Raw genomic sequence first — 23,011 nt, 5'->3', positions numbered from 1 at the left:
GACAATATGTAGGTGATGAGGAATAATCGAACCTCAAACCTTGAAATTGTTAGTACATGTATATGTTTATGTTGGCTTATGAAATAATTCTAAGAATAGTTTTTGTTTAATTTATCATATATATATAACTAATTATAATAATTAACAAAAATTGATTTAGCTAACACTAACTTGAAATAATGTAGATCATTGTTGTGTTGTGTATGAATCATTGTCTTGAAAGCAAAATTCGACGTGACTTTCGTGTTAAATCGCAAGCTTGCTCAGAAACCACCAAGAACGACGAAGATGATAATCAAGATATGAAAACTCATTCAATATAAGAAGATTGGAGAAGAAAAACATTCAAATAAAAATCTTTCCACACGTGGGCAAACACTTTTTTTAAAAAGATTCTTTGGTGGGCAAAAAACTCAAGTCATTTCCAACGATAACTAATGGGGTTACTCTAAAAAAGCAATTAAAAGAAAATTCGAGTATATTATTATAAACAATATTAAAATATCAATGTCGAGTTTCATTTGTATGAATATAAAATATCTATGTCTATGTCGATAGATATTTTTGAAAAATTTATAAAAACAAAAAAAATTTAAAAAAATGTTTAAATTAATAAACAAACATTTAATGTGCTTTTGTTTATTATCTATATTATATTCACATTAGTAACAATTTATTGCTTATCTTCATGCTTCATAGTTTTTTTTTTACAACACAATAAAATTATCGATTCACTTCTTATGTGAACGTGGAACTCGTGGAAATATCGACATGTCGATAAAAAATTAATCCCAAATTATAAAATAATATTTCTTAAGGGCATTGAAAAAGTTTTTTTTAAATTAATTTTGATTTGGGTTATAAATATAGTAATTTTGACTAAAGAAGAATTTGTATAGTTAATTCCTTGCTAAAAAAAAAACAGAAGGAAAAAAATTTGTATACTTAAACCTTTTAAATAAAATATGATGCTGTACACTAATGCAATGGAGCTTGTTTTCCACATGGTGGTATCAGATGCTAAAATTGTGTGATTAATTTTGTTTGATGGAAAATTTGTATCAGATGCCATTTTTGTGGAAAATCAATTTCTATTATTCCACCATAGTTTCATATCTCGACCTAGATAGAAATATCGAGACCTTGATTTTATAGGTTAAATTATAACTTTAAGACCCGTTTGGATTAACTTAAGAAAAAAGTATTTTTTTAAAAAAAAAATCCACTTTTATTAAAACACTTTTGACAACAATTATTGAAAATACATTTTACAAACTATTTTGAACAGTTGGCAAACACTTTATTTTTTTCAAAATGACTTATTTTTTAAATTAAATACTTGAAAATACATTCTAACATATGTCCCTTAGTCCACGAGTTTTTGACTATTGTGTTATTGATTTTGGAGGTAAGAGGTATCTAATAGGTTTCGAAAATTTTAATTTTGTATCTCAAAAGTCTCTAATTTCTTAATTGTGTGCATCTAATATGTCATTGACTTATTTACAAACCTAACATACACAAAAAAATTTAGGTTGCTTTTTAAAAATATTACTTTACACATTCAACTATATTTTACATCTATTTGTCATTTATTTATCACATCATATCAAATTTATTAACATTCCCATTAGTATGAAACTTTATAATGTTTGTAATTCAATTATAAATATAATATTATAAACTACTAAAGTAATTAAAAATAAAGTGTTTTGTGTTTTTTAGTACAACAATGAGAATGGGGATCGAGCCCTCAACTTCTAGAGAAGAAAGTCATGCCAATTAACGGTAATCTCCAAATCTATTTTTATACTAAACTAAGGTTATATATAGACCAACCTCTAGGGAAGAAGGTCATTCTAATTACCGGTAATTAGCTTGACATTGTTCCCTAGAGGTTAGACTATATACAATCTTGGTTTGATATATAAATAGATTTAGAGATTAACGTAGAACTTTCACTTGAGGTTTATTTCTGTATAATCAAAAGTTTAGTAGACATATATGTATATGCTTATTATTTCTTTTTTTTATATATATATATATATATACTGGTTTTTATTATTTAATAATTTAAATTTAGTAACATACATATATTGGGTCCCTAATTAGATTATTAATCTATTTATGTAAGAAATTTCATTAAATTTTAATATTTATTCTCACAATTGAAACATTACAATTTTTTTTAGTAGAAATACTAAATTACTACATTCTAAAGTTTATGACTAAATTAATTAAAAAAATTAAAAATATAAAGACTATATCGTCACACACCAAAGTTATACTAAATTATTACTTTGAGACCAAAAGTGGTTTTTATACCTACTTTGATTTCTAGTGAAATACTTTCTAGTTTAGCTTACTTTTATAGTACTTTAAACTCAGCCTTTTATTTGTAATGTCATAATCCTATTTTGCATATATAATAAATGTCAAACTTTTCCTTATAAATTTTATGGTTTAAATACTATCTTGATCTTCGTACTTTTGATTTTGATTCATTTTGGTTTTTTTTATATTTAAAATGTTTGTTTTGAACTTTTATACTTTCAACTTTGGTTCAGTGTAGTTCTTATACTTTCAAAATGTTCGTTTTGATCACGGTAACTTCAACTTTCATTCGTTTTAGTCTCTATAATTTTTTGAAAAGTAATTATTTTAGTAAAAAAAATAAAGATGAAGGAACAAAAAAATATCCGTTTTTTAAAAATACAGAGAGACTAAAATGAATATTTTGAAAGTGTAGATATAAAAATGAATTAAAGTTAAAAATTTAAGAATAAAGTAATGTTTAAACTAAATTCGATAGGGAAAGAATATATATGTGTATATATATTTGAAAAGAAAAGAAATCAGCCTGTGAAATATGGACAAAAATGTAATAGATATATTTTTCCACCAAAATAATTTATGATTTTATTATTTGCCCATTCATATGACTTGATCTCTTACATGACTTTTAAGATTTGATTGTTAATAGTTTAAGGCAAAAATAATTAAGAAAAAAAAAAGTATAAAAGAAATGACAAAATTTTACATTCATATTGAAACCTTCTAACTTCCTATACATATAATCAAAATAATAATTATAATAATAAATAAAACCCTTCTAACTTCCTATACATGTAATCTTTAAGTACAAGTTATTTCTCATTTCTTCTTCACATTTTTTTTCTTTAATTACAACGTATAGGATATGAGGATTTGGACCTTTGATATCGTAGAAAATAAAACATATTAATTATCATTGAGTAAAAGCTCATTACAGTCATTTCTTCTCGACCTTATCCCTACATATAAAGTTAAATTTGGTCACTTTAGTTTGGACATCATTTCAATATAGATTCTATGGTTTTAAAAGTTTAATTAAGGCTATAAGACTTGAGTTCAATTAAAATTTGGTTCTTATGATTTTACAAGTACCAATGTAATTATTATGATTTAGTCAAATCACACAAACCCTCCATAAATTACCATATTGATTTTTTTGACATGATAAAATATCGATGTTATAATGTCTCAAGTTTAGTAAGGGGCACGAATGAACCGAAATCACATCCGAATAAGAGTGATCCTAAGTATATGAAAGTAACATTAAGAAAGGCTTAAAAAAATTAAAAGTTACTGCTTATACCAACAATGTGCACCTTCCTTTTCGGTGGCGCTTGAGTGTGGACAAAACATGCTGAAAGGACCCGTGTTGGTTTGTGTTGAAAGAAATAGTGATATTTTGTTACTTATTTTTTATATTTATGATTTTTTTAATTAAAAAAATTGATTCACTACTCATGTCGATATCAAATTCATGAAAATATTTATGTGTCGATAGAAATTTAATTTTTATGACTAGACCAAGTTGAAAAGGGTATTTATTTATTTTTTCAAGAAAAGACTATTTATTTATTTTTATTAATTGAAACACAATAATTTATTAAAAACAAGAAGTTAAAATTGAATATCGTTAATTGTTGGGTTAATAATAATAAGAAAAGACAAACGCGGAATAAACGCGCTATCTGAAAGCGCGGGTTTAAGCGCGTGTCTAAATTCGGTATTTCACCTTTTTCCTTTTTATGCAATCCAAAACCATCACGCATTTTATCTCTTCATGATTTTCTCCTTTATCACACACGCAAATATGTTTTTTCATATTCATCATTATAAATCCTTAAATTATAATAATTATCCTTGAACTTTTTTTTTCGTTTAAAAAAATATCTTATGCTTTAAAAAATTTAATATTATCATCCAACTTTCATAAACGTTTCAAAACTATCCTTGGAGTATAAATTCTTTAGATTTTCAAATAGAAATCGAAACTTAGAACTGTGTGAAGATAACCTAAAACAATGTAGTGATTCAAATATTCGTTCTATGTCACCTACTACACCATTTCACATCTCAATTTCCATCCAAATTCTAGCAAATTTCTACTCAAATGGTATTTTTGAAACGTTTATGAAAGTTCAAGGGTAATATTGTAACTTTCAAAAGTATAAAAGTATTTTTGAAACATATGACAAAATTTAAAGATATTTATTGCAATTTTTAAAAGTATATAAGGGTATTTCTGAAACATATGACAAAGTTTAAGGGTATCTTTTATAGTTAACCTCTCTCTATATATATATTTTTTAATTTAGTTATAATCCCATTCATTTTACATATAAATTATACCTATGTAAGTTAAAATTTTATATAAATTAAAAGGAATCAATTTAGACCCTTAGTTAAAAGAAAATTGTAATAAATAGCAAAAAGAATATAAGGATTATTGCAAATCTAGCCATGGTTTTTAAAACTTGCAAATGTAATATAACATTTAAATCCAATTTTCATTTTTTATTATTGCAAATTTACCTTTATTTATGTATTTATCAACATGTATATTTGATATACTTTATTTTTGGTATATCAGCTGATTTACTTTATTTAGGGTATATCAATAAATTGGAATACTTTATTTTTGGTATTTTCATAAACCACCTATGTTTTTAATAAATTATATCTTTTATGTAACTAGCTAATATACCATGACTTTAAATAAGCGTGTGTTGTTTTTGTTGTTTTTGTACGGAGTTGTTTTCATTAGATTAATTCTATTTTGTGTTGTCTAATTTAGGTTTTGGCGTTAGTTTTTGTGTCTAAAAAAAAATGAACTAATATAATTTGGTGGTATATATATTAATATTGTATTAATTGTGTCAACTGATATGCAAAATCTAAAGTACATCAATTAACTTGTTCTATTTTCGATTTTTTTATGATTTTGATGACAAGTAAAAATTACATTTAATTTGGTATATCAATTGTATAATGTATATATTTCATATTTCATATATCGGTTAATTGATGTCTATATTTAGAGAGAAAAAAAAAACATATCAACAATGTTATTGATATATCAGTTAATCGATGTACCATATCAACGATGTTGTGTTGATATACTCATGATATACCCAATATGAGTATATTAGTTAAAATGATATACTTAAAGTATAACATTTGGTATTTCAAATTAACATTAGTACTACTTCAAAATATATGTCAAGTATATTATTAGTGTATTAGTAACATATCGTCATTCACTTAAAATACACGATACTAAGTGTTGCATTGGTTTATGAGCAATTTATCGGTGTTCATTTAAAATTTAACTGTAGTATATCAATAGTATATTAGTATTAATCTTTAAAAACATTTCAAGTATATTATTGTTGTATTGATAGTATATCAAAACTCATTCTAAATTCATTTCAAGTTTAACAACGTTGTATCAACAATATATCAATTACATTATCAAAAAATTGTATATCAAATTACATTGATTATTCTAAATTAAATTTCAAATATAAAATTGGTGTATTAATAGTATATCGATGTTATTTCAAAGTTCTTTTCATGTACAATTTTGGTGTATCATTAGTATATTAGCACTTCTTAAAAATATATTTATTCTAGCATATCAGTTGTAAATAACCATGCTTTTTTAAAATTCAATTTCAAATGTAACATCAGTGTATCAATAGTTTATCAACATATATTATTCGGAATGGTTACCTTTAGGACAAATTGAACCATTGTAAGTGGATGATGATGATGTACTAGAAAATTAATATACTTTAAAACAAATAAAGATTCAAATTAAGTCCATGAATAATAATAACAAGGGCATGAGCACTTTTTGATTGATAAATTTGGAAGAATGAATGGTAAATTCGGTACACCAATTGTATAACTAGCCTACCTACTAAATATAAAGTGTATCAATTAACCGATATACCAAATATAAAGTATATAAGTTATCTAATCTACCAAACATAAAGTATACTAGATATACTACTTATTTATAGTTGATACACCAAAAAGGGTAAAACTGAAGTAATAAAAAATGGAAACCAGATCTAATATTTTTTTTTTTTTGCTATATTTGTAAATTTCAAAAAATTATTGCTAAATTTACATTTTTTATAATATGTTTTCGCCACTCTTGTAATTTTAAATTTTCATTTCAAGTTATTCATGCATAATATTAACTAATGTATAAGATTTCATTAATACGAGCGATTTTTCATATTTTTTCGTCTTTATTTTTCTAAACTTTGGAAGAATTATGTCATAAATTTATTTTGGCTGTTTTGGAAGGATTTTAGGAGAAAAATAATTTTATTAGATGATTTTGGGCTGATTTTGAATGAAATCAACAGAAAATAATTTTCTCAAAAAAAGAAAAAAAATTACTTAGAGATGAACATGAATTCACTAACAAAAGCTTAAAGTTTAACTCGAAGCAATTATTAATATGAGATTTTGATTGATATAATTCCAAAATTTAAATATATAAATTGATTTTCCTTTCCTTTCCTTTCCTTTTATTTTATTTTTAACTTTTTGAACTTATTTTAGTTTATTCACGTTTTATAGGGTTTGGGTTAATTTAGGAATTTTTTAAATAAAGGAAAGTGAATCAACTTATTTACAAATATAGTAAAATATCATTATCTATATAGATCGGGATAGACTAGACATCTATCAATAGCAGCAATAGATGTATGACAAACACTGACATTTTGCTATACTTGAAAATGTTTTCAGTAGTTTTACTATTTAAAATAATAGTTTTTTAAAAATAAATTTAATTTTTTTTATTTGAAAATGAATGAATTATGCAAGGCTTTTAGACTTACATAGAATTGAGAAGAAATTTTGTTTGAAAGGTTAGAGAGAAAGTAAAATACAATTCCATTGAAATTTCAAGTGTGTGATATGGGAAATGGAAATTGACTAAATTGCATATTTTCCCTTTTTTTTTTTCTTTTTTAAGAAAAAAAAATAGTGTTTGTGGACTTTTGAAATCTAGGATTAGATTTGTTCAACAATTTGTAATACAATTAAAGAAAATGACTAAAAAATCCATCACATTCCATTTTTATTTTATTTGTCCAAATGACTACTTCCAACATTCCAATAAATTGATTGATATTGATGGCAAAAGGATACAAAATAATAATAATTATTATTATAAAGAAAAGAAAAAAAAATATTGTTGCATAAGTGTTTGTGGGTTGATTTGTGTTGAGTTGAGGTATATTTTAGATCCAATTCAATTTTTTTGGATTGACTAGAGAAAAATGTTTTTTAAAAAGTCATTTTTATTTAAATTTTTTTATTAAAAAAATATTTAAAATACACTTTGAAAGTGTCAAAAAATGTATTTTAAGTGGTTGTCAAATACTTCCATTTTTTCTAAAATAACTTATTTTCAAAATTAAACACTTGAAAAAATAAACCAAACATACCCTCTCAATTGTTTAAATTGTAAATCTCTTCAATTCAAACTACCCTATAAAATAAAACAATTCTACCCATGAAACATTTAAATTGGATTGGTTCGAATAGTTCAAATAATTGATTATTATTAATAAGGTTAAAGAATACTTTTGGTTCCTAAACTTTTATGAAAGTATCAATTTAATCTCCGAATTTTGGTTTGTAACGATTTAGTACTCAAACTTTAGTATATAACAATTTAGTCCCTAACATGAAAAAATTTGTCATAATTAGATGTCAATTTTCGTTATTTTACAATGTAGAATTTGTATTTTATAAAAATATTGAGTCTCTTATTAGTTTATCGGTTTACTTAGTTAAGAAATTTCATTAAATCTTCACACTAATTTCTATAATAAAGATTAAATTGTTATGATTTAAAGTACAATGACTAAACTGTTACATAGTAAATTTCAGTGATTAAATTGTTACAAAATTGAAAGTTCAGAGACTAAATTATTACAAAATTGAAAGTTCAGAGACTAAATTATTACAAATTAAAGTTCAAATACTAATTGTGACTTCTACGAAAGGTTAAAGACTAAAGGTAATTTTTAACCTTCTTTATTACGTGAGAAAAAAGGTGAAAGGTTAATAACTAAAAATCTATTTTTTTTAATATAAAGTTAAGATTAGGAACTCAATTTCCATTTATATTAGGAAAAATTACATTTTAAAGTCATAAAAGATCATTATTATTTGTAAATTGTTGAAGAATAAATCATCCAGAAAGAATTATAAACTAAAAATCTATTTTTTTTTTTTAAATATAGAGTTAAGACTAGGAACTCAATTTTAATTTATATTAGGAAAAATTACGTTTTAAAGTCATAAAAAATCATCATGATTTGTAAATTATTGGAGAATAAATCATCCAAAAAGAATTATAAATATAGACATATTTTAAGTAAATGAAATAGTTTTAAACTTAATAACATATTCGGATTTTGTTCAATCGAAATTAATTTTAGGTGAATCCATGAATCAATCCAATCCATGCAATTTTCATTTATTTAAACCCAAATACAATCCATCTCACGAGTTAGGGTTAGGTTGAGTTAATTGAATTTTTGAGTCATCAAGTCATTTGAACACTCTAATTACATTATAATTACATAAATCCGTCGTGAATAGACTTGTGGACTAAATACATTTGACTATGGTAGGATTTTCTCAATTATGTAGGATTTTTAGTTTGAGTTAGGGAGAGTTTTATAGTAATAGGTGTCATAATAAGATGAAACTATTGTTAAAAGAGTTTGTGATGAACAATAATGTTTTGATATCAATAAATTCATTAGTTGTGAATGAACCTATTGAATGTTGAGTGTAAAATGGAAGAAGCTCTTTGAGTATATTGTCATATCGAATTAAAATCATTCAACTTAGATATATATGAATTGTTACGACGTACCTCGATCTTGATTAAGTAAATTAGTTGATTGGTGTAAAAGTAGTTATTTATTTTAAACAATTGTGTCAACTGAATTGATAAGAAAAGTACAATAAATTTTTTACATTTTTTATGCATATAATCCATAGAAGGGATCATATGTTTAAATATATATTTTTGAGAACCTAATAAAGAATAATGTGCCCTAGGTTTTTTTTTTTTTTTTCTTTCTCAAAAAATGACATTAAACATGTGACAATACAAATAATAAGTGATAACCATAACTTCGGATTTTCATATTATAAATTTTGGTTAAATTAAACTTAATTTTTTTTTCCTAAACTTTCAAAATATCTATTTTAATCTTTGAATTTCTAATTTTATCCATTTTGACCCTCGAACTTTAAAAATGTCTTTGTTAATCCCTAAACATTAACAAAATAACTATTCTAATCCTTAATTTTTATTTTAACTATAACAAATGAATGACATATCTACAAGTGTGTACTAGTATGTAATACAAGTATGATTTCAAGTCAAATAAATTAGAGACGAACATTGGACACAGTGAATTTGAGGTAAAAAGTAACATAGAAAAGATCAAAATGATTTTTTTAAAAAAAGTTTGGAAATTAAAATAGATATTTACAAAATTTATGAACCAAATGAGAAGTACACACTTGAAAATGTTGATAACAAAATGAACATTTTAGGGTAATGCAATGAGTACCACTTTTAGGACTAATAATTAAGTACATAATAATATATTTAAAGAATTGTAAATATAGCAAAATTTATTGGTGATAGACTTTATTGCTAATAGACTCATATTTTCAATCTATTATTAATATTCCGAGAGCTGGATCAAAATTTTGTTATTTCTACAAATTCTTTTATATTATGTTATATATCTACTAACACTCTGGATCTTATTACTAAATTTAATTGTTCCAACATTTTAATAGTTTAGAAACTAAAATAAATATAAAACTTAACACTTGAATTAGATTTAAGCCTATAACTTTTATCTCTATATTTTCAACATTGAATTTGATTTTAAATTATTTTTTTATGGTCTTCCCGCACTATTCCTCCCCACTAGAAAGAAATTTAGTTGAATAGATTCTATGTACTATCCATCAAACTTAGCATTAGTTTTAACCAAAGTTTAAAATGTCGAATTAAATGAAAATATCGAGATCTTAATTTTACAGAAATTTTGATAGAAAAAATGATTAAATGTCGATTTCGATGAATATTTCTAGAAAATTTTAAAAAATAAAAATTCAAAAAATAAATTTAAATTAGAAAATAAAATTTTATGATTTTTAAATAAATTAAAATGTAGTATTTATTTTATATTTATATAAAGACATTTTGTTACTTATTTCCTGTTTTGTTGATTTTTCTATGATATAATGGAAATAATGATTCATCCCTCACCTCATGTCGATATCGAATCCATGAAAACGTAGAAATATCAATGGAAATATCGAAATGTCAACAAAAAATTTAATATTATAGTTTTAACCAATTGTCCAATTGTCAACTTGTCTCAAGTCTATTTTATTCATTTGTAATATGTAATATATCAATTTGTATGTAAAATCATCAATATAATCTAGCATATAATTAAATGCTAAATCAATATTCAATATTAATGATAAAATTAAGAGATGAGAATTCGAATATATCGAAAACTGGTTGAGCTATACTCAAATATCAATTGAATAGTTTTACTATTTAAAATAGTTTTGAACATTCCTATAATCTTAATTTAACATCTATTCATTTTTGTCTTTATACTTTCAAAATATCTATGTTGGTCATTAAAGCACTATTTAGGCTTTTTTTTTCTCTTTGGTGAAACTTAAGTTTGTAAATATTTTTGTTATTCCTTTTTTAATTTAAAAATAAATAAAACTAAATAAGTAATTTTCAAAAAATTGCTTTATTTTTAGAATTTGACTAGAGATTCAAGTGTTTCTTTAAAAAAAAAAGTGAAAACTATAATAAAAAAATAGGGTGGAAACAAGAATAAATTTCAAAAACAAAAAAGAAAACGAAATCATCATGGAGACAGAATTAAACTTTTGAAACTTTCAATTTGATCCTTATACCTTACCTAACGACCATTTTAGTAATTTTTGTTTTTTGTTTTATATCACAATTTCAACACAAAATTGCTCTCAATAATTTTATTGCAATATTGTCAAAATATTTGTATAAAAGTATTTTCGCGGTTTATAAAATTTGAGTTACATTTTTTTTTAATAGTGATCAAAACAACCATTTTCAAAAAGTATAGAGAGAAAAACAATTTCAAAGTAAAAGAATTAAAATAAACAAAAGCTAAAGACCAAGATATGATTTAAACCTATACAACAATTTTTATAAAAATGATTACAAATATGAAAAATAAAAAAAGAAAAAAAAAAGTAGTTATATACATCATTAAGAAAAATTACACTTCGTCAAAAGAAAAATCGCGAATTGACCTTCATATCTCTCGATCTTAGTATGACTATCACAACTATAATCATGTTGATTAATCAAAATACTAACAATAATCATAATTAAAAACTAAAAAAGACTCAAGTTGTCAAAGCAAACATAGCTCAATTGACAACTATGTTAGCAACAAGTTTGGGTAGTATTTTGAGTTGGATTAGATTCAAATAAATGAAAATTTTATAGATTTAATTGGTTCATGGATTGATCAAAAAGATTCTGAGCCAACCTGAACTTATAATAAATTTTAAAATGTATTTTTTTTTATGATATAATTAGATATGCATATATTTATTTTAGATTTATTTAATTTCATTAGTTTTTGTTGGATAATTTATTTTTCAACTACTAAAAATAATTTTTTTAACACTTTGAAAAGAGCTTTTACATTATATATATTGAAATTGAGTTGTTAAAATTAATTCAATATATGAAAATAATTAAGTCAAATTTTTACGCATTAACATTTTACTTTCTTTTAAAACAAGAATTTAAATAAATTATCCAAATAACCTAAACCAACCAAATCCAGATATTTTATAGTTGGGTTGGGTTATTTTTTTATTGAGGATTATTTGGGTTGAAATTTGCAATCCGACCAATTGGGTTGGGTCGTTGAGTTGGGTCTAAAAAGTCTTTTAACCCAACCCAATCCTACTCTACCGAAGTTAATGTTATATAACTATGATGAATGATCCATAACTGACTTATTTGTAAACAATTTGCAGACAAACCTACAGATTTTTACCTACAGATTTTCAAAATTCAAAGGAAAAAGAAATCTCAAAAAAAAAAAAAAAATTATACACAATTATTTAGAATCTAAAAGGAAATGCCCTGCCCTTGACTTCAAATCTGATTAGTTGATCTAAGGATTCTAAATTTAACAAGAGGTATTGAAAAAATCATATTTAATTCTATTTTCCCTAAATTGAATAAATATGCTTCAAAGCCAAATTTTGGGTCAATTCATTCATAGAAATAGATGGGAAAATCAAAGAGAAATTTGCAAGAACCCAAAATTTGAGAATAGATGAACTCCCTAAAATTAGGCAAATTGCTCTTTCACCTAATAAACAGGTAAATTAAAATGGCTCTTACATCCATTGGGTCCCATTTTTACCACACACATTAAATCAACAACTCACAAACAGAGCATCAAACTGGCTTATTGTAGAAAAACTTACATCATCAATTCCAAAATTTCCCTTCAAACCAGAGATCTAAATGCAAATTCATAACCTTAATCGACCATCCTGCAAAATTTGCTCTAAGCTATCGATACCAAGACCGAGAGATGAATTTTCACCTCAAGAGACATCCTATGACATCATAAATAGTAACAACAAAGACTTCGTCTATCAATTTACCGGTTTTTCAGCCGTCGTCACAACTACAGTAACAACTCGGCGATCTGAACAGCATTAAGCGCTGCACCCTTGCGGATTTGATCACCACAAATGAAGATATCCAACCTGTATCCATAAAAATCTCTTTAGTTCTGTTTTCAAATTTCAATTAGGATATAAACAGAGAATTACACAGATTTTGGGTAAACTAGTCAGTGCAACATACCCTTTATTTCCATCAAGTGAAACATCCTGTCGAATCCTTCCAACAGCAATGTCATCTTTGTTTGATACTTTCAGTGGTGTTGGAAACTGGTTGGCAGCCCGGTCGTCAATAATGACGACTCCAGGAGCATTTTTCAGAATCTCTCTGGCTGCGTTCTGCATAAAACAGAAATGATAACTTTTATCAATTCGTAAAACTATATTTTTGCAACTAGAATCATCGATTAAAAAACGTATCAAATGGTTAAAGATTTTACTAATCCAATTACAACTTCCTGCATAGAACTAATATACACAGAGGTATTCTTGGTGGTCTCTTGATAAATGAAGTCAGATATTTTCTAGTTATGTTACACAATTTCTGATTTGCATCGTGAAGAAAAAAATTATATCTTTCATCTAAAAAGTAAAATTTTCAATTAATTTCAAGCATCAGATACAACATGCTGGACTGACGATGACCTCGAGTTCAACTGCTGGGTTCAGAGAACCAATGATGAGAAAACCAATACAAAGGAAAAGAGAGACAAAAATATCAGACTTGAAAAATGGGTCATGAATATAACCGTAACAAAAGAAAAGGAGGAAGTTTCTAATGCAAAAAACAGCGCTGGTAGGTTTTATTTGCTATAGTTTCTGGTGCTAAGTTCAGTTTTTGGTAATTTATGAATTTTTAACTTCTTATAAGAAGAACGAAAAGGGAAAGAATATTCCCTACATGAAAAAAATGGGAAATAATCCATGAGGACTTGATCAGGACCATCCTAAAGAAACAAACAACTGGCATCCACTATATAGTAATCAATCAAAGTTCTTATACAGCCAGTTTCAGAATGTGATCATTCTTAGAGCGTTAAAAAGAATCATTCGATCAAGCATCTCCTAGAAAAATCAAACCTATGGAGTGCAAATGTACAAAGGCAATATATTGGGAGAACAATCGACGGAATTCTAAATAGGCTGTAAGAGGTAAAACACCACATGGCATGGCCTCAAAAAATTGAAAGCATATTCTATTAGATTCACTAACATCCATTTGTGCATTACAAAACTATATACGGAAGATAAGAAGAACAAAATATGAAATTCAAAAGATAGTTACAATTAAGAAAAACAAGTTTACTCTTTTACATTATGCTTAAAACCAAGACCTTGAAGGTTATCTCCAAATATCCCAATTCATTACCACCCAGGCTACCCTTGGTCCTAACATGCTATTTTCACAACTATGGTGGATTTCTATTCCCCATTCAGAAGTCTGGGAAAAAGCACGACAAAATCATTTCATTCTCAACCTGTGATAAGCTTAGGAAAAAGAAAATCTATATACCATGCAATCAATAGATATCTCATGCAGGCTGCAGAATACACAAATACAATAGCACTAATCAAACCAATATCAAATTAAAATCTTACCTCATCAAGGGGATTCTCAAATTGAAGATTAATACTCTCAGCATGTGCCCGCATGACAGGAACTCGTATACAAGTGGCAGTAACTTTAACATTTGCATCACTCTTGAGAACCATAGAGAAAATCAGTAAAAACAAGACAGGATTCTATTTACCAATTTCAAAAGAATAAAAAATTCACAAAGATGTGCAAATAAACATCAGGACATAAGCGGTATCCGTAATTCACAATCAACACTCACCCATATTTTCCGGGTTTCTTTTACTAATTTCATTTCCTCTTCATTGTATCCATTTGAAAGAACAGATGCATTGTGGGAGAACAAATTGAAAGCATACTGCAACAAGTAGAAGAAACTGAGAAAATGGCTATAAAAACGTAACCCTCAAAAAAAGACACATAAAGATAAGAGTAACTGTAAAAGAGACAGACCTGATCCCTAAATATATTACAAGTTGGCGGTTTGCCTTCCAGGACCTTGAAAAGGGAAGAGAAACAAAATAGTTTAGAACAGCCATTGAAATTAGACTAATAAACCATCCAAAATATAAGAAAACAAACAAAATGCAAACCAGTTTATGAGATACAATAAACGGGATAAACCTCACGAGTTTGTTGCACAAGCTCTTCCATTGCTGCAGCACCAGCACCACTAGCTGCTTGATATGTACTAACAACCATACGTAACACCTGCCATTTTCAGTACTCATCAATCCATCTAACGTATGACCTTCAAATGAAATTTAGTCGAAAGATCGATCAAAAACCATTTTGAAAAAGCTAAAACCACGAATAGAACACTAAAATTCCTCATCCCTAAGGACATTGAATTGCTTTCTTGTCTACCATACAATCTCTTCGTTATAAGCACTATTAAGGGAACATCAAAAGACAGGATAATTATGAAATAAAACGCAAGACCAGAGAGTAAAATCTCAAACCTAAACATAGCTCGCGTACCATTTCCAAACAATTATAAACAGAAGAACAAAATTGAAAGAATCAACTTCAAAACCTTAGCGTGACGATGCAGAGGAGTGACAGCCATCAGGCAGATGATGGTCGAGCAATTAGGATTAGCAATCAAAGCGCCCTTGCCATTTCCAACCTTAATCCCCTTCATAGCTTCAGGATTAACCTCCGGAATAACAAGAGGCACATTCTCAACCATTCGAAATGCGGAGCTATTATCAACCACAATAGTCCCCTTCTCAACAGCAATCGGTCCAAAGTGCTTGCTGATGGAACCTCCAGCGCTGAAGAGAGCAATGTCCACACCGTCGAAGCTATCCGCGGTGAGCTCCTCGACAATATGCTCTTCGCCTTGAAAGCGAACAGACTTTCCAGCAGAGCGCTTGGAGGCCAGCATCTTGATGGAGCGATAAGGAAACTCGCGATCGGAAAGGACGGAGAGAAATTCCTGGCCGACGGCACCGGTGACGCCGACGACAGCGAGAGAGGGACCGTTCTCCTGATATGCCATGCGAACAACTCTAGAGATGCGCCTTGGTTTAGGGTGAGGAGAAGCAGTGGAGAGGAAGAAGGAGGTTCGTGAAGAAGATAGAGCCGCCATTGTTAGAGAGAAGAAAAAGCTTCAATGGAGGCTGAGGCGGCCGGTAAACCCACTGAATAGCAAACAAAACTGCAACAAGCGCTTTAGGATTTGCAACCTTTTTCCATTTCATTTATTTATATTTGCAACTTTTTTTAATTATTTATTATCATAATTTTTTAAAGCTAATGGGAAAGCTAATATATGTATTTATTATTTTAAATTTGTTTACATACTTAATGTAAGCGTTTCTTTTCTAAAAGAAATATTCAATTATAATTTATGATAGGATAAATTTTCTTACTTTTCTTCGAAGTATTTTAATTTATTTTGTGCGTAGGTAATTGGAATAATTTTTTTTCCTCTTGTTTTTTTTCCAAGATTTTGTCCAAGATTTCGATTCTATGGATATAAGTATCAATGAATATTTTTGTAAATAAAAAATATTTAAATTAATTATTTAGTTGTTTGTCTCTCAAACTATGTTATAATTTTGTTATTGATATCGTATTTATATTGAAATTAGTACACTATCTTTTACCATAACGTTGAACTAATATAAAATTTGTGTTATCAAGTAAGAATAATTTTATTGATTTTAAAAAATCAATCTCAAATATACCTTTAAAAACTTGAATATATTTTGAATTTTATAATTTGAAAACTATAAGTTAGAAATTATAATGGATTTGAAGAATTAGAATGTTCTCAGTTCATAAACAAGATAAACAAGAACAACCAAAGTAAAAGATTTGTCAGAAGTTGGATTCCTTTTAATACGCATTTTTCAATTTTTCTTTTTAAAAAGGCAAAAAGTAAAAGTAAAAAATTTTAGGGTAAAAAAATCAAGATGAAAAAGTTTATTGAAGAAATTGCACATGAAATTTATAAATATTCACTTTTATGGTAGGCATTGTTTTCTTTTTTAAAAAAAAAATAAAAAAAAAATTGTCCATTTCATCATATCCTTTGTTTCCTACTTTTCTCTTCATTAAGTGTGCTCGTCTGGCATAAGATTTTATAGATTTTTAGGAGTAAAAGAGGTCGAAAAATAGTATGCTTGAAATAAGAAATTGTTGCGTTTAATTATACATGGAATATCATAAGAATTTGAAGAAATAAATTATATTTATATTTATTTTATAAAATTAATCATAATAACCGTATATAATTTTAATAGATTAATCAATAAAAAAAATTAATTGGTCAACAAAGTGATTAATTATAAGTACTATTAAAAAATAAATACTTATACTAAATTAATTTAACTTGGACCAAAATTATTTTTTTTATTGATCAAACTAATACTGAAATTAATTAACTAATATTTATCCTAAATCACATTAATTTAATATATTTTTTTACCAATAACAATAAATTAAATAAGTATACGATTATTTATTTATTACGATCAATTATTTAACTTTAGTTAATTAGTGTTAAGTATTATTAATTATAATCTTATTTGAATTAATAAATTTTAATTTAAATAAGTACATTTTAATAAAGTATATAAAAATAAAGGTAAGAAAAAGAAAACAAAACATGATATGTTAATGATGAAAGTTAATAAGAAATTAAAATTATTCTAAAAGTAATTATTTGATTCAATAAGTAAACAATTATAAGTATTGAAAAATGAATTTTTTACTAACTAATTTAACTAATCTTAATTAACTAATTAAATATAGGTTTTTTTTTTCATAAATAGCAAAATAGTCAACTTATTTACAAATATAGTAAAATAACGAAAAAAATCCTCAACCCATTGAAAAAGCTTTCTGTTTTTTCTTTTATTTTGCTATATTTAAAAATATTTTAATTAAGTAATTAATTTGTGTACATAAATATTTGCATGCATTTAATAAAAAGTTATTTGTATAAAGGAACGAAAGATTGTTTTAAATGGCAAAATTGTTGAAAAATTTAAAAATACAGCAAAATTTTATATTCTATTTGTGATATACATTGATAGACATCTATCAATATCTATCAGTGTCTATTAGAGATGATGATATATGTCTATTAATGTCTATCTGTATCTTTCACCAATAGTAGTGACATTTTGTTATATTTGTAAATATTCTGGTTCAATTTGTTATATTTGAAAATGCCCCCAAAGGAATTGAGTAAATATTTTAATAAATTATTATTAATTTACTAAAATAGTTTTATCAAATTAATATCAATTAATTAATTAACTATACTCAATATAAAATTATGTATAAAATAAAAAACAAGGTGGAAAAATATAAAGCCCACAGTTTTAGAATGGTATAGAAAACTTTTGTAGGTGGAAAGAAAAAATGCATATGAAAACTGTATATCATGTTTAACTTACCGGTGTCAATTCTTATCCAAAATAACAAACTATGAAAGATATTATAACCTAACAAACAAGTTAGAAATTTGAATTATTGTCTCACATATCTTATGTGTGTGGTCGACAAATCATGAGAAGTTGAACATGAATAAATCTACGAGATTTTATAAGTGAAAAAACGTGAGAGGTGATAGAATGTCAACTATATATATATAGTCAAAATATGGTTACAAATGGTATCTAGGGATACTTTATGATACTTTGGAATTATTGAAAGGTAAAAACACGTGCACGAAGTTGTTTGCTATAAATTTGAAGAATTTTGATTTTTGTTCATCCTTCCAAATGAAACCCTAAACTTTGCTAGACGGTCAAATTTTCCTAACATAATTTTTCAATTGAGGATGGAAATAAATTTTAACATAACATATTGAAAAATGGAAAAAAAAAAAAATAGCAAAGTGATTTTAAAGATAATTAATTGATAATCACCAAATGTCCAAAATACCCATTTACACAAAAAGGAAACACAAATTTTTTTAATCATAACAAACCATATTTTATCTAAACAAAATCTTATGATTTAGAAAAATATGTTGTTTTCTAATTTTAAAAACATAGTTGGAAAACTTCCTAAAATTCAAACTTGGAAACACAAAGTAATATATATATATATATATATATAGGCATTCTTGAATAAGCTTGGAATCAAAATCACCTAAAAAAACACAAAACAATGACTAACGATTAATTACAATGTAATCAATTGCAGTATATTTGTCATTTGAAATGATTATTGACATATGTATATATTGTATTTGCAGAAATTAGGGGACAAAATAGAGCATGGTAAACCTGTCACACCCTCTCCCGTTCTTATTCTCTATGTCCAGAAGGAGGCGTGAAAGCAACAGACACCACCCTTTTGTGATATTTACTATCCCCTTACTGTATTCTAGATAATTCTTATAACATGATGTGTTTAATTTCAAGTTAAACAGATTGTTTACAACTTTTTATACTAACTAGATTTACAACATATACTTGTGATTCCTAGTAATTTTCTATTGTCGTCGAATCCAACCTTTCGCTCCGCTAGAGTGGCAGATCCTAACCTGAAGTGGCACTTCCAGAACGTCTTCTTTTGCTACTTGGGGGGACAAAACATTGAAAAATATGAGCTAGAAGCTCAGTGAGTGGTAAGGAATTTAGGAAACTAGGTTTTTCTTTTAGTAATTTGTTTTGAAATAATTTCACAAGAAACAAACACGAACAACATCAAGAAATAAGATATAACCATTCCAAGTTGACCGTTGAGATATTACTAGCATGATCATGTATTTTCCAGGCAGTCCAGACCAAACAAAGACACATGTGCAAGGAAATAATCCCCAGTACCCAATATCTTATTAGACGTGCTTGAGACACAGTCACACGTGCACATGTCGACAATATCGCATTAGACGTGCTCGAGACACGCTAACAATTATCCAGGGTACAATTCCAATTTCCCAATCAATCCTTACAAATATGCTATCAAGCAAAAGCAAAGTTACACAATCATTTACACAAAACAACGAAAACTTAATAACTTAATTCTAAGAGAACACATTCCTAATCATGCTAGTCTCATTAAACCACACATATCATAACATATATATATATATATATAATCAATCAGAATAATTGAAAATATAATCACTCATAGTTCCCCGTAGGAGTTTCTCTTTCCTAATCTTTTCCCATTTTCCTAGTTCCTTCTTGATTCCGAATCTATGTTAAACCCATAATCAACTTAGAATCCTATATTATAGGGTTAAAACAACTTTAACATGCCTTTTTGGCCTTAGCTCTTTTGTACCAACTCCAACAGGCTCTAAACTACACCATAGGACAAACCAAGACCGCTATTGGTGCAAGAAGTCACTTTCCTACCGGCTGATTGGTGCATGGACCCTCCTTCATCACAAACAAGCTTGATCAACGCATAGCCATACTACCATTAACGCATGATGGTACCATTAACGCAACCCCCCTCATCGAGTTCCTCAATTCTCTTGAACGTTCTCTCTTTTTAGGTTTCTTTGAAGGTATTTGAGTTGTGAAGTGAAATGGAGTCTCCTCGGGTATTTATAGGCATTCCAAAGTGATCCTTGTCACCTTTCCTATGCTTCAATGCATGACACTTTGTTATGTTGGTTTATAGAAATATGCAGCAGAAGAAAATAGGATCATTAAGTATTATAATTCCTCAATTTTGATATCAAATTAAGCATGTTCATGGGGTATCAAGAGGGTTTCATTACATACCTTTGAAGATCCTCTTCAAACTCGAAATTCAGCTGCAATCTTCTCCAATTCTTGTTGTGGACCACCACTAGAGCTTTCCTACTATTCTCTAGGAGCCTTAGATTGAGTTGTGGGACTAAAAAACAAGCTTGAACTTTGGGAAATTGGAGGAGAGGTTTTCTTGTTTTTCAACTTGTTGAAGAACAACTTCTTCAACCTTAAAAAACTAGCAATTCAGTAATTGCATATCCTTTTCCACACAATCAAGAGTGGTTTTATTACATGACTCTCATGCAAACTGATCACTTGAATTGATTCCAACTACTTCTTGAATTTGATGGTGGAATTATGTGTAGGAACCTTCTTGCTTGAAAGTGGGAAAAGCCCACATTGGAATTTTCCTCAATTTTCAATTTCTATTTTGATTTTGAAAATTGATTTTCAAAATCAAAACTATCAATTTTGACCCAGTTGTAAATATGAACAACCTGTGAATGATCGACTTACTAATTATAGTTAAAATGGACAAAAATATATCTACAGTGAGGAGGGTGCAACTATAGAGCTATAGTGGCCTTGATAGTTAACGAATAGTAATTAATTCAGTTTAAAGAGTTCAACCAATTAATTATAAATCGTTGGAGCTCATGATCTGTAGGCCTATTAGGTCCCTCTACTAGCTCGTAAACTGGATTAATAAATTGAGTATTTTAGATGAGATTTAAAATTAAGGTTATGAATTTGAAATGTTCAAATTCAATTTAGGATTTCAATTTATTGTATTCGATACAATTGAAATATTTAATTTTATCAAAATTAAACGAAATTGGAGAATTAATTAATATTTAAATTATAATTTAAATATTAATTACATGAAATTGAATTCATTGTAGTGGAATTGGTGTTTTACTAATTTAATATTAAGATATTAAATTAATTAAATTAGTTTTATTTAAAATTAATTAATTGAATTAATTATAAAAAACTAAAATTTAAATAAATCAGTTATTTAAATACAAAATCATTTAAATCAATTTGATTGATTAAATTAAAATAACATCAAATTTAGTCATAGTGGGTTTTTCCAACTATGGTGATTAAGGAGCTTAATTACCCAATTCCACTTTGATATCAATAAATTATTGAAGCAGGTGCTGGTTGTCATGGACTCCATCTCTCTGCATGAATTTGAGCTTATAAATAGAAGCTCAAGGCTGAGAAATATGGATGCATGCTGAGACTTACACCAAAAGGCTACTGGAAAAAGAAACCCACCTGCCCTTTTTCAAATTCACCTAAATCTAGCTCAATTTGAGTGTTTCCACCACACAATCCTCACTTGAGATTAGTAGAGAAGATCTTGTTGGTGATCTACTTAAAGATTTCGTGGATATCTTACTGAATTAGAAGTGAATTCTTCAAAGGTATTGTGTTATGCAAACTCTCTTCTGTAAAAGTTACTTTGAAGCATGTTTTAAACTCAAATTAAGTATAATTAGAGTGCTTATTGATTCTGATTTTCTCCAATATATGTTATCTAACTCTATCAGGATCTACATCAAGTACAAAACCTTTAGAAAAGAAGTCTGGTTCTTCAAAGGATAAAGATATCCAAATGAAGAAGAAGTGAAAAGGGAAGAAGAAGGCTCCTGTTAAAAAGAGCAAGACAAAAGTTGCAAAAGGAAAATGTTTTCACTGTAACGAGGATGAGCATTGGAAACAAAATTGCCCAAAATATCTTGCAGAAAAGAAAGTTAAAAGGCAAACCAAGGTAAATCTGATTTACTTGTAATAGAAACATGTTTAGTGGAAAGTTCTCATTTAACTTGGATATTGGATTCAGGCGCTGCTAATCATATTTGCACTTTCATTCAGGAAACTAGTTCCTAGAAGCAGCTGATGAAAAACGAGATGATTTTCAAGGTGGGAATAGGGTGAAATCATTTCGGTTGAAGTAGTGGGAGATATAGAATTATTTTTTTTTTTAGAATCTTACATTTTGTTAGAAAATGTGTATTATGTACCTAAAATGAAAAGGAATTTAATCTTTGTCTCTTGTCTTTTAGAATATATGTACAAAGTTATTTTTGATATACATGAATTGTTCATTAGTTCAAGAAGT

The 23,011-nt window shown here is 26.9% G+C and overlaps 1 protein-coding gene across 1 annotated transcript; it reads right to left on the bottom strand.

The window, feature by feature from the left end:
* Nucleotides 1–12,759: 12,759 nt before the first annotated feature.
* LOC120080826 (semialdehyde dehydrogenase family protein) lies at nt 12,760–16,528 on the bottom strand. Its single transcript, XM_039035477.2, has 7 exons — nt 15,741–16,528; nt 15,329–15,415; nt 15,158–15,202; nt 14,967–15,062; nt 14,728–14,829; nt 13,313–13,467; nt 12,760–13,212 (listed from the first exon to the last, which is right to left on the bottom strand). The coding sequence occupies exons 1-7, from the start codon at nt 16,296–16,298 to the stop codon at nt 13,131–13,133; spliced, it is 1,125 nt and encodes a 374-aa protein (XP_038891405.1). The 5' UTR covers nt 16,299–16,528; the 3' UTR covers nt 12,760–13,130.
* Between the last annotated feature and the right edge of the window lie 6,483 nt (nt 16,529–23,011).

This window comes from Benincasa hispida, chromosome 7 (assembly GCF_027475165.1).
Source record: "Benincasa hispida cultivar pf3 chromosome 7, pf3_genome.v1.1, whole genome shotgun sequence".
Classification (NCBI taxonomy): Eukaryota; Viridiplantae; Streptophyta; class Magnoliopsida; order Cucurbitales; family Cucurbitaceae; genus Benincasa; species Benincasa hispida.
Note: the sequence above shows the minus strand (reverse complement) of the source record. Positions and strands in the feature narration are given on the sequence as shown.

Bases quoted from the DNA above. Each gene is read 5' to 3' on its own strand.
- LOC120080826 (XM_039035477.2), bottom strand. From the start codon at position 16,298: ATGGCGGCTCTATCTTCTTCACGAACCTCCTTCTTCCTCTCCACTGCT. The intron at 15,063-15,157 runs GTCTGTCTCTTT...TACTTGTTGCAG, and splicing joins GTAATATATTTAGGGATCAG to TATGCTTTCAATTTGTTCTC. The intron at 13,213-13,312 runs GTATGTTGCACT...TTATGGATACAG, and splicing joins TCACTTGATGGAAATAAAGG to GTTGGATATCTTCATTTGTG.